Raw genomic sequence first — 13,104 nt, forward strand, 5'->3', positions numbered from 1 at the left:
CCAGACTTCTCTGAGCTTTGGGCCCTTCAACCAGTAGGATAATAGTGGCTTACATGATTGCCGTAAGAGTAAATAACACCGTGTGTGTGTTAAATGCTAAATAAATTCTAACTTGGTGATTAATATTAACTCAGAAGAGGTGAGAGTGAGAGCTGGGGAGTGAAGTGTGCTTCTTAAATGTCCCTCATCTAAACCCAGCACTTGACATACACACAGTGTTGGCTGTAGGATACAGGAAGTTTCATGGAAAGCCTCGTAAAGCCTGGGTTTAGATCTCTCATAAAGATGGTCCTGGGTGCCCTCAGAAGCCCTGCAGAGTAACAGTGTTCTCTAGGCCGACTTTGGGAGTCTAGAATGCTCTGAAGTGCTCCCTCCTGGGCGCTTACCCAGCACTGTTGGGTTGTTGTACTGCTATTCCCAACCTGACTTAACTTACTAGAGCCAGGGCCTGAGATTTGATTTTCCTTTTCTTAACAGAAAGGTTGCTTAAAACCTTCTATGATGCTTTAAAGCAAGGTAATGAGTTTATGTTAGTCTGAATTGTAAGGAAGGTAAAAAAAACAAACAACAACAACAACAAAACCTTAGGTTAAATCTGCATGGACTTCTTAGGGGTAAGTGTGAAATGAATGTTTTATTTTGTGATTCAGGTAAAACATCCTTAGTTTTGAGAGTTTTCCCGCCTGTGATCCCAGCACTTTGGAGGCTGAGGCAGGAGGATGGCTTGAGGCCAGGAGTTTGAAATCAGCTTGGTCAACATAGAGAGGCCCCATCTCTACGAAAGAATAATAAAAAAATTAGCCAGGCATGGTGGTGCGCACCTGTGGTCCCAGCTACTTGGGAGGCTGAGGCTTGAGGATCATTTGAGCTCAGGGGGTCAAGGTTGCAATGAGCTATGATTGTGCCACTGTACTCCAGCCCAGGTGACAGAGTGAGACCCTGTCTTAGCAACAACAACAACAAAGTTTTCCCAGGTGTTCTGTTTTGTGATCCCAGAGGCCACTTGAGGTTTGACCCTGTGACTCGAATGTGTGTGGTTATTTCTAGACATCAAGAGAAATGAAAGTACTTTTCAGCCTGCTTAGAATCATACCCATTTGCCCATTTTATTCAAACTTTGCTTATTGTTTTAAAAATATTTTTCTTTTAAAAAATGTATTATTATTATTATTATTTGAGATGGAGTCTTGCTCTGTTGCCCAGGCTGGAGTACAGTGGTGCGATCTCAGCTCACTGCAACCTCCACCTCCCAGGTTCAAGCAATTCTTGAATTCCTCCCTCAGCTTCCCAAGTAGCTGGGATTACAGGTGCCCACCACCATGCCTGGCTAATTTTTTTTTTTTTTTTTTGTATTTTTAATAGAGACTGTGTTTCACCATGTTGGCCAGGCTGGTTTCGAACTCCTGACCTCAAGTGACCTGCTCACCCTGGCCTTCGAAATAGTGCTAGGATTACAGGCATGAGCCACCACGCCTGTCCTATTATTATTTTTTAATTGACATGGGGACTTACTGTGTTCCCCAGGCTGGTCTTGAACTCCTGGGCTCAAAAGTCCTGGGATTACAGGCATGAGCCACTGTGCCCAGCCAAAAATAAAATATTTTTCTTTTATAAAAATAGTGTATGGTCTTTGTGTTAGAAGTCACTGAAAAGTAGAGAAAGGAAAAACCTTCATATATTCAAAGACAATAGCATCATTTTGTTTCCCCCAATATACTTTTATTTACGTTGTTTTTTTTTTTTTTTTGTATTGAGGCCATACTGTAGATGTAATTTTATATCAGGTTTCAAAATTTCATATTCTAGTCCTAATGTTTACTCATTCTGTTAAAATTCCGAAGACAAGCATCCTTTATTTATTTATTTATTTATTTATTTATTTATTTATTTATTTATTTTTTATTTATTTATTTATTTATTTATTTATTTATTTATTTATTTATTTATTTTTGAGACGGAGTCTTGCTCTGTTGCCCAGGCTGGCGTGCAGTGGCACGATTTTGGCTCACTGCAACCTCCGCCTCCTGGGCTCAAGTGATTCTCCTGTCTCAGCCTCCCGAGTAGCTGGGATTTCAGGCATGCACCACCACACCCGGCTAATTTTTGTATTTTATTTATTTATTTATTTTTGAGACAGAGTCTCGCTCTATCACCCAGGCTGGAATGCAGTAGCATGATCTCGGCTCACTGCAACCTCTGCCTCCCAGATCGAAGTGATTCTCATGTCTCAGCCTCCCACGTAGCTGGGATTACAGGCATGTGCCACCACGCCCAGCTAATTTTTGTATTTTAGTAGAGATGTGGTTTCACCATGTTGGCCCGGTTGGTCTCAAACTCCTGACCTCAGGTGATCCACCCACTTCGGCCTCCCAAAGTGCTGGGATTACAGGCGTGAGCCACCACGCCTGGCCAAGCATCCTTTTAGAGAGTGGCATAATGTATCATGAGTGTGTCTCCCGTCTTGTTCTTATCACTCCTGTGTTGTTGGCTAGCACTCGTTTTTGTTTTTAGTTCCTGGCCTAGTCAGAGCTCCATGATGCTTTCTGCTCTGCTCCTAATGTTCTCTGAGTCCCTCTGAACCTGAGTTGAATGGTTGAATGTGTTTTTGAAATTAAGCAGCTTGTATGCAGTGCAAGTACTTCTTGGGTTTTGCACATCTAAGCCCAGCCTGCCATTTTGGAGAGCACTTTAGTGGTAAAATGATTTGAAACAGGCTTTCACCCTCCTTGTGTGTAGGCCACCAGCCAGACAGATCTAGAAAACTGGGTCACCGCGGTACACTCTGCTTGTGCATCCCTTTTTGCAAAGAAGCATGGGAAAGAGGACACACTGCGGCTGCTGAAGAACCAGACCAAAAACCTGCTTCAGAAGATAGACATGGACAGCAAGATGAAGAAGATGGCAGAGCTGCAGCTGTCCGTGGTGAGCGACCCAAAGAACAGGAAAGCCATAGAGAACCAGGTACTGTTTGTCTACACCTGAGTTTTCTTCCATTGCTAATGTCACTTGTGCAGTGACTGAACGCATGCCCTCGTCTTGGTGGTATTTCTTGGCTCACATCTTGGTGGTATTTCTTACGCCTGGGGGAAATAGTTTCTGTGGTTTTTCATTTTAGGTACCTAATGTTTGCCATTTTGTGACATGGGTGATATGATATGCTTTACGACCTTTGGCGGCTCTGTGTATATACTGAAATATTTTGTGACCCAAACTTAATTTCTAATTTGATTAATGCCTTCTGGCCTTGATGATACACTCATATATTGTCATTTTCTGAACAAAATCCATACAATAAAACTACTAGAAGATTAGACAGGTAAGATTCTAATACGATGGCTTTGGAAAATGTGGTTTGGTATAACAGCTGTTTCTGTGTCTGCAGATTGCAAAAAAACAGTAATTTTTCTGATTATAACAGAGAAGCAGCTAACGAAATGCTTTCTTTTCTCTGCTGCGGTTCCATATTCATATAATAAATGGCTGGTTCCTATGGCATTTGCATTTTAGAGAAGGGGAAATAGTTTGAAAATTTTTATTTCCCTTTGCTCAGACAACCTAAACACTTAGACAAGTGTTAGTGGAATTTTGAGCATCCCTATCTTAAGTCAGGTTTCCTAGGAGACAGACTTTGATAGAGATTTAGATGTAAAAAGTTTTACTGGGAATGCTCTCAGGGACAACGCCAGCCTGGAGTGAGGGAGCAGGATCTGGGAGGGATAAGTTGCATTGTGATGCAGCTTCTCCCACAGCGAGCTGTGGAGCTGGGAGGGCCATTCAGAGTTCTGCATGGAGGCGAGGTGGCCAGCCTTTGTCCCCTCAGGCCAGCAGGGCAAGGCAGCTCCCTTCAATAGAGGTCAGTTACTATGAGGGGATCTGTGTGTGAGCTGGGAAAAGGAAAGCAATGCCTCTGTCTTGAAGGGGAAACCCGGGTGATTCACTATAGAATCCACTACAGCCCCCTCCAAAACCAGTTGTCAAATGACCTGGGAACTTGAATGAGGAATGGGATGAAGATAGATAGTGAGCAGGTTCTCGCATTTTTCTTCCTGTAGTTACTTGCTATTACAGAGAAACCAGTTTCTTTAGAAAAAAAAATTTCATGGTAACACAACAATTTAGACATACTGTGACTTATTGGAAAGGAATTTTACACACGGTGTTTTATTTAAATTGCAAATTAAATCATACCTCTGTTTATGTCTGAATGTTTAACCTTGTTTGGAAATTTTTTCATCTGTGTATATATGAAGAATTCAGCATGAGGCTGGGCGCAGTGGCTGACGCCTATAATCCCGGCACTTTGGGAGGCCGAGGCGGGCAAATTACCTGAGATCAGGAGTTTGAGACCAGCCTGGCCAACATGGTGAAACCCCATCTCTACTAAAAATACAAAAATTATCTGGGCATGGTGGCGGGCGCCTGTAATTCCAGCTACTCTGGAAGCTGAGGCAGGAGAATCGCTTGAACCTGGGAGGCAGAGGTTGCAGTGAGCCGAGATTGTGCACTGCACTCTAGCCTGGGGGACAGAGTGAGACTCTGTCTAAAAAAAAAAAAAAAAGAATTCAGCATGAGTAGGAAAAAATTTCTGTCTAAAAATAGGAAACTGATTAAAGGCATGCATTCACTGATAGACCGAGAATTTGGAATAATGTATCTATTGGCAATAGCAAAATAACCAGATAATTCTGACCTCTGCCCCTCATTAATCTTCTGACTCTATCTACTTTTGCATCTCCTTTTCTCATCTCTCTCTTTTTTTTTTTTTTTTTTTTTTTGAGACGGAGTCTCGCTCTGTCACCTAGGCTGGAGTGCAGTGGCGCAATCTCGGCTCACTGCAAGCTCCGCCTCCCGGGTTCACGCCATTCTCCTGCCTCAGCCTCTCCGAGTAGCTGGGACTACAGGCGCCCGCCACCACGCCCGGCTAATTTTTTATTTTATTTTTGGTAGAGACGGGGTTTCACCGTGGTCTCGATCTCCTGACCTCGTGATCCGCCTGCCTCGGCCTCCCAAAGTCCTGGGATTACAAGCATGAGCCACCGCACCCGGCCTACCTTTTCTCATATCTCATGTTGCCTTTCTCCCATCTCAGTTCTTTCTCTCTTGCTTATTTTCCCATCTTCAAATACTGGTGTACCTAATAGATGCATCTGGCTTAAAGAAAAATAATTATAAAATATGGACCCCGTTTCTAAGAAATTATAATTTAGTTAGAGAACAAGCCTTATGAACATGAAACTAAAGGACATTCTAAAATGATCGAAGTTAGGTGACAGCTGGTATAGTCATCAAATATTATGGGAGATCAGAGGGTTGAGGTTGTACTGTGATCTTGAGGAAATGAAGACTTCCTGGAAGAATATGGTGTTAAAAAATTGTTAAGAGGCGTGAAGGATTTCCAGGCTGGAAGGGTGTTGGGCGAGCATGGAGAGACAATTGGAAGTGACTGAGTGGTGGCCTGGGGCTCTGGAGCACGCTGAGGTCAAAGGTTTGGGAAGTGACGAGAGTTGGCAGTTAGGTTGGACAGGCAATACAGCTTTTTCAGTCTGCGTTTTAGTCTGGAACAAAATACTGTAAACCGGGTGGCTTATAAACAAGAGCAATTTATTTCTCAGAATTCTGAAGGCTGAGAAGTCCAAGATGAAGATGCCAGCAGATTCAGTGTCTGGTGAGGCCCTGCCTTCTGGTTTCTAGAAGCATCTTCTTACTGTATTCTAGCATGACATGAGGGGCAAGGGATCTTTCTGGGCCGCCTTTTATAAGGCCACTCATCCTATTCGTGAGGGCTCACCATTATGACTGTCATGTGCAGTGGATGAAGCAGCAAAGGATGAAAGACACCATAACTTAATGCGTGAATCACACGGTTTATTGGCATGCAAACAATTCTTAACAAATATTGGTATTTTATCCCCATTCACGCTACACACAGCTCTTGTTTTTCACCTTGTTAGGACAGGTTGGGGATCTTACATGACTAGGCACAGGATTGGTCACAGAAGTTCTCAGGCATCTGGGAATAGCTTCCTCTGGTATCAAGGCTGGAATGTTGAGGCTGAAGCATTCAGTCGAGGAGATGGCAAGCCTGACTCTGGGTCCCTTTCGGAGTGGCAGCATCTCATCCTCACGAGTCTGTGTCTCAGCAGAGCAGGTCGAGCTGCCTGAGGGCTTCTCTTTTTATAGTCCCTGTTTGGGGATCCACCTGTGTCTGGTTATCTTGAAGGTTGGTACACCCTAGCATGTGATGTCGTCCCACATTGGAATATCCCAATGCAGTTGGTCTAAACAGATGTGGGCGTTCTGGGCATTCTGGCAGACATCTGCACTTACAAACTAACTGTGATAACATATTCACACTACACCCATAAATTGCGCTCCAAACAATGACCTAATCATTGCCCCTTTTAAAAAGGCCCCACTTCCTAATACCATCACCTAAAGCGTTAAGATTTCAACGTACGTATTTCGGAGGGACACATTCAGCCCATAGTGGTCTTGTATGCAAGGCTTAGATGGTAAGGTTTATTTTATACTCTGCATTCAAGTGGGGGGATACAGGTTTTTAAGCTGAGGACAAAGCATGATGACTGTAGTGTCTTTGGAAGATTAATCAGGCAGCAGCTTGGAGGACAGAGTGGGGCAAAAGGTGTCAGGCAGTGGCGTGGCACTGTGCTGGGTGTGTAGATACAAGGGCCTGGTCTCCAGTGACACAAGTTCAACAGTTTACATGGAAAATGTATAACAGGGTGCATAATTTTCTGTAATTCTATAGAATCTTTTTTTTTTTCTTTTTTCTTTTTTTCTTTTTGAGACAGAGTTTTGTTCTTGTTGCCCAGGCTGGATTGCAATGGCGTGATCTTGGCTCGTTGCAACCTCCACCTCCCAGGTTCAAGTGATTCCCATGCCTCAGCCTCCCGAGTAGCTGGGATTACAGGCGCCCGCCACCACGCCCGGCTAATTTTGTATTTTTAGTAGAGACGGGGTTTCACCCATGTTGGTCAGGCTGGTCTCGAACTCCTGACCTTAGGTGATCCACTTGCCTCAGCCTCCCAAAGTGCTGGGATTACAGGCGTAGGCCACCATGCCTAACCTCAATTTTATAGATTCTTAAAGACAGTAACTTATACCCCTGAGTGGAACTGTTGCTCAACCAGGAAATGCCATTTAAACTCCAAAGTACAAAAGAGTTTTAACGAGGAAGCCAAAACTACGAAGAAGAATGCAGGAGGTGGAAGGCTTTGGGATCCGACAAGAACACAGCTGCTGACATTGCCGAGGGAGAGGCTGCCCCCACGAGCCCAGCTTGCATCCTCTCAGGCCCTGCCTGCCCCTCTTAAGGGGCTCACCCTGCTCACAGCCAGGGGGCATTCAGCTCCAGTGCAGCCGTACCTCCCGGCTCTCTGTCTGTGTGGAATGTAGGTTGGGAGGCCATGTGGAGGTGATGGGACAGATCAAAGAGCCTGAAGGAGACACGGTTATCCCAGAGTTTTCTTTGTATCATGTCTCACCCATGGTGCTGATTTCCCAGGATCCAGCAGCCACAGCCTGTCTATCCTGGGATGAGACTTGTGTATTCGAGTGTCTCAGAGTGTTCAGAGCACCCCAGTCAAAAATCTCATCCTGACCGTAATCATAGTCCTGTCGAAGGGATGCCCAGCTTGGAGTTTTCAGGTCTTTGGGTAGGGTCAGATGTTTAGGGCTAGGGAGAGAAAAGGGACATTTGGCAACACTGAGAGGCTCCTGGCCTGTTGTGTGAGTGGTGGTGGCGGGTGGCGGTTTCTCTGTGGCCACAAGGAGTCTAAGCAGACATTTTTTTAAAAATTTAAATTTGCATTAAATGCAATTGTATTCCCTTGTCCATAGTTTGTAAATGTTTAATTGATGACATCATAGTTGGTGCTATTCTCTGATTAAGAGGGGAGGTTACTTTAACATAAACCCTTACATAAATCCAGGGGTCTGGATGGTCAGGTGGCCTGAAGAGAAACTGTTTTAAAGAATGAGGGTAATTATCACTTGTGGCCCATTATCCATTCTTTGACAGAATCATCACTTTAGTTATTTTAAGCACACCTTTCTAATACTACTAATTTTTCATTTTTGGTTCCCCCCTCCCCGTAGCCCACGCCCTAACCCCTTCCTGTGTCCTCCCCACACTCCCTTCTCCCCTACACCCTTCTCTCAACCCCTGCCATACATGCACTCCCCTTCTCATGTTATTCTTGTGAGTTTCTGTAACAGACAATTGGGATTGATCTTAGAAATTCTTGGCCAGGCGCGGTGACTCACGCCTGTAATCCCAGTACTTTGGGAGGCTGAGGCTGGAGATTCATTTGAGGCCAGCAGCTCAAGATCAGGCGGGGCAGCATAGCAAGACCCTATTTCTGAAAAAGAAAAAAAAATTCTACCTGAAAGTATTCTTCTCACCGTGTTGCACTCTTTGAGGTTATGATTTAGTCACATGTTCCTGAAGGGCTTTGCAGTGCATAGCCTGAGTTATGTTTGCTGTGCCCGCTGTCCTTGCGTCCTTTGTCAGCAGGTTGTAAAGACAGCTGTTTGCTCTTTTTTTTTGACAGAGTCTCGCTCTGTCACCCAGGCTGGAGGGTAGTGGCGCAATCTCGGCTCGCTGCAACCTCCACCTGCTGGGTTCAAGCAATTCTCCTGCCTCAACATCCCAAGTAGCTGGGATTACAGGCACTCACCACCACGCCCAGCTAATTTTTGCATTTTTAGTAGAGATGGGGTTTCACCATGTTGACCAGGCTGTTCTCAAACTCCTGACCTCAGGTGATCTGCCGTGGATTACAGGCTGAACCCTCCCGGCCAAATTGTTTATTTTTTTTTTTTTTTTTTTTTTGAGACAGACCCCTGTCCCAATGGTAGCTGGGACTACAGGCGCCCGCCACCACGCCCGGCTAATTTTTTGTATTTTTAGTAGAGATGGGGTTTCACTGTGGTCTCGATCTCCTGACCTCATGATCCACCCGCTTTACTTTTTGCCTTCAGGCACAAAGACTGGGAAACATTAAGCGGGAACAAGTACTTGCTTAAAATTGCTTTTATGAGGTATTTGACAAAAAAAATGTAATGTGAAGGTACAAAGGCAAAGGTATTTACAGATCAAGACCAATCAGAACAGGGTCTCCAAAATATTCCCTAAGCATTTAGCTTTCTCTAAACTTCCTTTTAAAAATGTCTGTAAAAGGGCAGTGCTTTATCCACTTAGCATTTTAAAATGTCAATAAATATACATTTATTTATGTAGCTTCCTCCCCAGCGGTTTTCCCTGAAAACCTCAGATGTAGTCATTTCTAGCCTAAAAATAGAATGTACAATGTAGATGACATCGTGCAACAGAAATTCTCTGGAACAGGTTTTCTTTGAAGTATGTGGGTGGAGAAGATCATTTTTGAAATAAAAAGGCACTATCACAGTTGTAATGTACCGGCTGAACTGCATACGGTCGGTGGTCACATGCTCTGGCCGTGTCCTGGGCCTCTTGGGTGTTTCTGGGGCAGGATGATGCAGCTTTCATTTGAGCATGTCCAATGTGGACCAGATCAAGCCGCCATCCACACGCCAGATCGCCTTTGAAGTTCCCAGGGAGGAAGAGTTGTAAATTAAGTCCAGTTAGTACTTTATTTGCCTTTCTGCTTATTATTTCAAACAAGTAAACAAGGACAAAACCTCACCACCCTTAGGCAGTCTTGGCATTCTCCCAGATGGCATCCCCCATCCTGCCTCATTATGTGCGATTTCCAGGGGAGACAGGGCTGCTTCTGTGGTTAATTAGGCTGGAGAGGGAGGAGGTGGTTGTACTACTAGGGGGTGCTGTGGGGAAGGAGGAAGCGCTTGCTAGTAGGGTTGAGACTGCTCTGGGTTTTGTGAAACGTGGGCTTTATTTTAAATATTTACTTAAATACAGTTTTAAAATCATAAAGAGGATGGATTGCGTTTAGACCATTGGAAACTGGTGAAGAGAACAATGAGAACAAAGCTTTGAGGAAAATAAGAGGATACTGTGGTGTATTTCTGGATGTGTACAGGGGGAAGCAGTTTGAGGAATAAACCACTGGAGAGTAGCATATTTGTGAGGGGATTTGAGGGAGATAAAGCCAGATTGTGGAGGTGGTGGGTGAAGATATGAACTTTATTCAATAGGCAATAGGGAGATGGTGAAAGTGTTATTTTTTATTTTTTAAGGCAGAGGCTTGCTCTGTTGCCCAGGCTGGAGTGCAGTGGCACAGTCTTGGCTCACTGCAACCTCTGCCTCCTGGGTTCAAGTGATTCTCGTCCCTCAGCCTCCTGGGCAGCTGCGATTACAGGCATGTGCCACTACGTCCTGCTAATTTTTGTATTTTAGTAGAGATGGGGTTTTGTCATGTTGGCCATGCTGGTCTCAAACTCCTGATCTCAAGCCATCCACCTGCCTCAGCCTCCCAAAGTGCTGGGATTACAGGCGTGAGCCAACGTGCCCAGCTGGAAGTGTTTTTATTTTCTATTTTGTTGAGATGGAGTCTTTCTCTGTTGCCCAGGCTGGAATGCAGTGGTGTGATCTCGGCTCACTGCAGTCTCTGCCTCCCGGGTTCCAGCGATTCTCCTGCCTTAGCCCCCTGGGTAGCTGGGATTACAGGCGTATGCTACCACGCCCAGCTAATTTTTGTATTTTTTGTAGAGATGGGGTTTTGCCATGTTGGCCAGGCTGGTCTCGAACTCCTGACTTCAGGCATTCTGCCCGCCTTGGCCTCCCAAAGTGTTGGGATTACAGGCAAGAGCCACCACGCCCAGCCTGGACATGTTTTTATCAGGAGAATAAGAATGTTTGGTTTAGTTCGATGAGCGTTTGTTCAGTGCATACTCTGGGTCAGGCAAATGTGCACAGACTGGAGACTCAAAGCAGTCACTGTCTCTGCCCTCAGGGTGCTCTCAGTCTAGCAGGTGACAGACAGTTGAGCATACAATTTCAACATAACACAGTGATTCAGTGCACGTGGCATTCCAGTGCTGTGGAAGACAGAAATGGGAAATACAGCCTCACGTGTAGACACGGAAGTCCCTGGAGGAGGGATGCCAAGTTGCTTCTTGAAGAATGAGGAGTTCACCAGAAGAAGAATAGAGAGAGGTCTTCCAGGCCAAGGCACAGTGGGAGCAAATGCAGTGTGGTTATAGGTAGGTGGTGAGAGGTAGACAGGGGAAGTAGGACTGTCTGTCACTTTCTCCTCCCGGTACCACTGCAGAAGCCTCCAGTTTCGCCCTTCGTCCGATGCATCTTCCATACAACAGCCAGACTGGGTTGCATCTGAAAAGCACATCTGGGTCAGATGCAGTGGCTCATGCCTGTAATCCCAGCATTTTGGGAGGCTGAGGTGGGCGGATCACTTGAGGTCAGGAGTTCAAGACTAGCCTGGCCAACGTGGTGAAACCCTGTCTCTACTAAAAATGCAAAAAGAATTAGCCAGGTGTGGTGGCACACACCTGTAATCCCAGCTACTCGGGAGGCTGAGGCAGGAGAATCGCTTGAACCCAGGAAGCAGAGGTTTCCGTGAGCTGAGATCACACCATTGCACTCCAGCCTGGGCAACAGAGTGGTATGTCTCAAAATACATACATACATACATGCATACATACATACATACATAAATGTAAATAAAAAGCACATGTGATCCTGTGATTGCCAGATAAAGTCTGTGATAACCTCTCCCCACCTTGACCTTTATCTGCAACTCCCTTCTGCTCCTTTCTGTGGGTTTTTCCTCAGGCAGAGAGGACTCCTGTGCTGTGCACAAATGTGCCCTGCTCCCCTCCGCCCTGTTCATCTGGCTCACCCCTTCTCGACTGTCATGAAGGGTTTAGGGGTCTCTTCCTCCAAGGCGCTGTCCTTGATCGCCCTCTCGCCCACTCCGTCGGGGAGCCCCGCTCTCCTCCCACAGTTCTCCATGTCTGTGCCACTGCTGTCATCTGTGGCTTTGTCATGATTTCTTCATGTGTAAAATTGCTCCTGCTATCAAATACATGCTCCTAGAGGAACTGACTTTTTTTTGTCTCTGAACCCTCCATGCCTTGCTTGAGTTAGTGAATGTGTGGAAGCACCTCCGTCTCGTCTGTCCAGGGATGCTGTCCTCTTTACTGCAGGAAACAGAGTTCTTCTCTGAGTCAGCCCCCACCCCACTCCCCAGTGTTCTAGGCCTTCCTGCTTCACCCCCGGCTAACAGAACCCCTCCTTTTGCCCTGCCTTGTTCTCGTGCTCCCCCTCCCTGTTTTATCAGAGCCTCTGCCTTAGGCCATTGTCATATGTGATTTCACAGTAACTTCGCAAGGTTAAAATGTAGATATAGCACCAGTTTGATGGATGAGTAAATAGACTCTTAGGAGAAGTATATTTCTTGTCTTTTTCTTTCTTTCTTTTTTTTTTTTTTTTAGAATTAAAAAATTTAAAAAAAAATAGAGATGAGGTCTCACTATGTTGCCCAGGTTGGTCTCGAACTCCTGGGCTCAAGTGATCCTCCTTTCTAGGCCTCTCAAAGTGCTGGGATTACAGGAGTGAGCCACTGCACCCAGACGAGAAGTACATTTTCTGTATAAGTACCATGCACTAACTGATTGCGCCACTGGAGCACCAAGAAGGACATTTGCTAATGTCACACAGCTGGTAAGTGGTAGAGCTGGGATTTGGACACAAATCTTTGCTCCTAATTCATAGGTGCTACTGCTCCGTAAGACTTGGGTAAATCAGATGATGCTTTGCTTGCTAACTAAACAAGGCGATGAATTGTTTTGTGTGGACTAGAATCCTTGATTTACTTGGATTTTTCAGGTTGATTTGATGGGAATTACAGTGATTAAAAAGCTGAGTGAATTTTTGGGTATGGGAATTACGTCTCAAAGGAAAACAGAACAAAACCGAATCTGTCAACTTTAGCTGGTTGTTCTAACTACTGTTAAACTTGAGGGTAATCTATGTCACTAGCTGGTTCTTCTGTGAAGATAGGTTTTAGTATTTGGAAAGCATGGAACAGGAGTTTTTCAGCTTCTTACACCAAGAAAGAAACATGAATTATCTTATAGGACAAACCTAGTAATAGGCAAATGACTACTGCGATTAAATGA

The 13,104-nt window shown here is 45.0% G+C and overlaps 1 protein-coding gene across 3 annotated transcripts in view; it reads left to right on the plus strand.

Moving 5' to 3' along the window:
* TIAM2 (TIAM Rac1 associated GEF 2) overlaps nt 1-13,104 on the plus strand; it is a 168,646-nt gene that overhangs the window by 55,219 nt on the left and 100,323 nt on the right. For 2 of the 3 annotated variants that reach the window (XM_032160946.2, XM_058435617.1), the window contains exon 6: nt 2,737-2,961. In XM_032160946.2, coding sequence (XP_032016837.1) covers nt 2,737-2,961 — 225 coding nt within the window. Of the gene's footprint in view, nt 1-2,736; nt 2,962-12,581; nt 12,647-13,104 lie in introns of those variants that run through there. The other variant, XM_032160955.2, reaches the window with a different exon arrangement.

The sequence above is a fragment of the Hylobates moloch genome, unplaced genomic scaffold (genome assembly GCF_009828535.3).
Source record: "Hylobates moloch isolate HMO894 unplaced genomic scaffold, HMol_V3 SCAFFOLD_2, whole genome shotgun sequence".
Lineage (NCBI taxonomy): Eukaryota > Metazoa > Chordata > Mammalia > Primates > Hylobatidae > Hylobates > Hylobates moloch.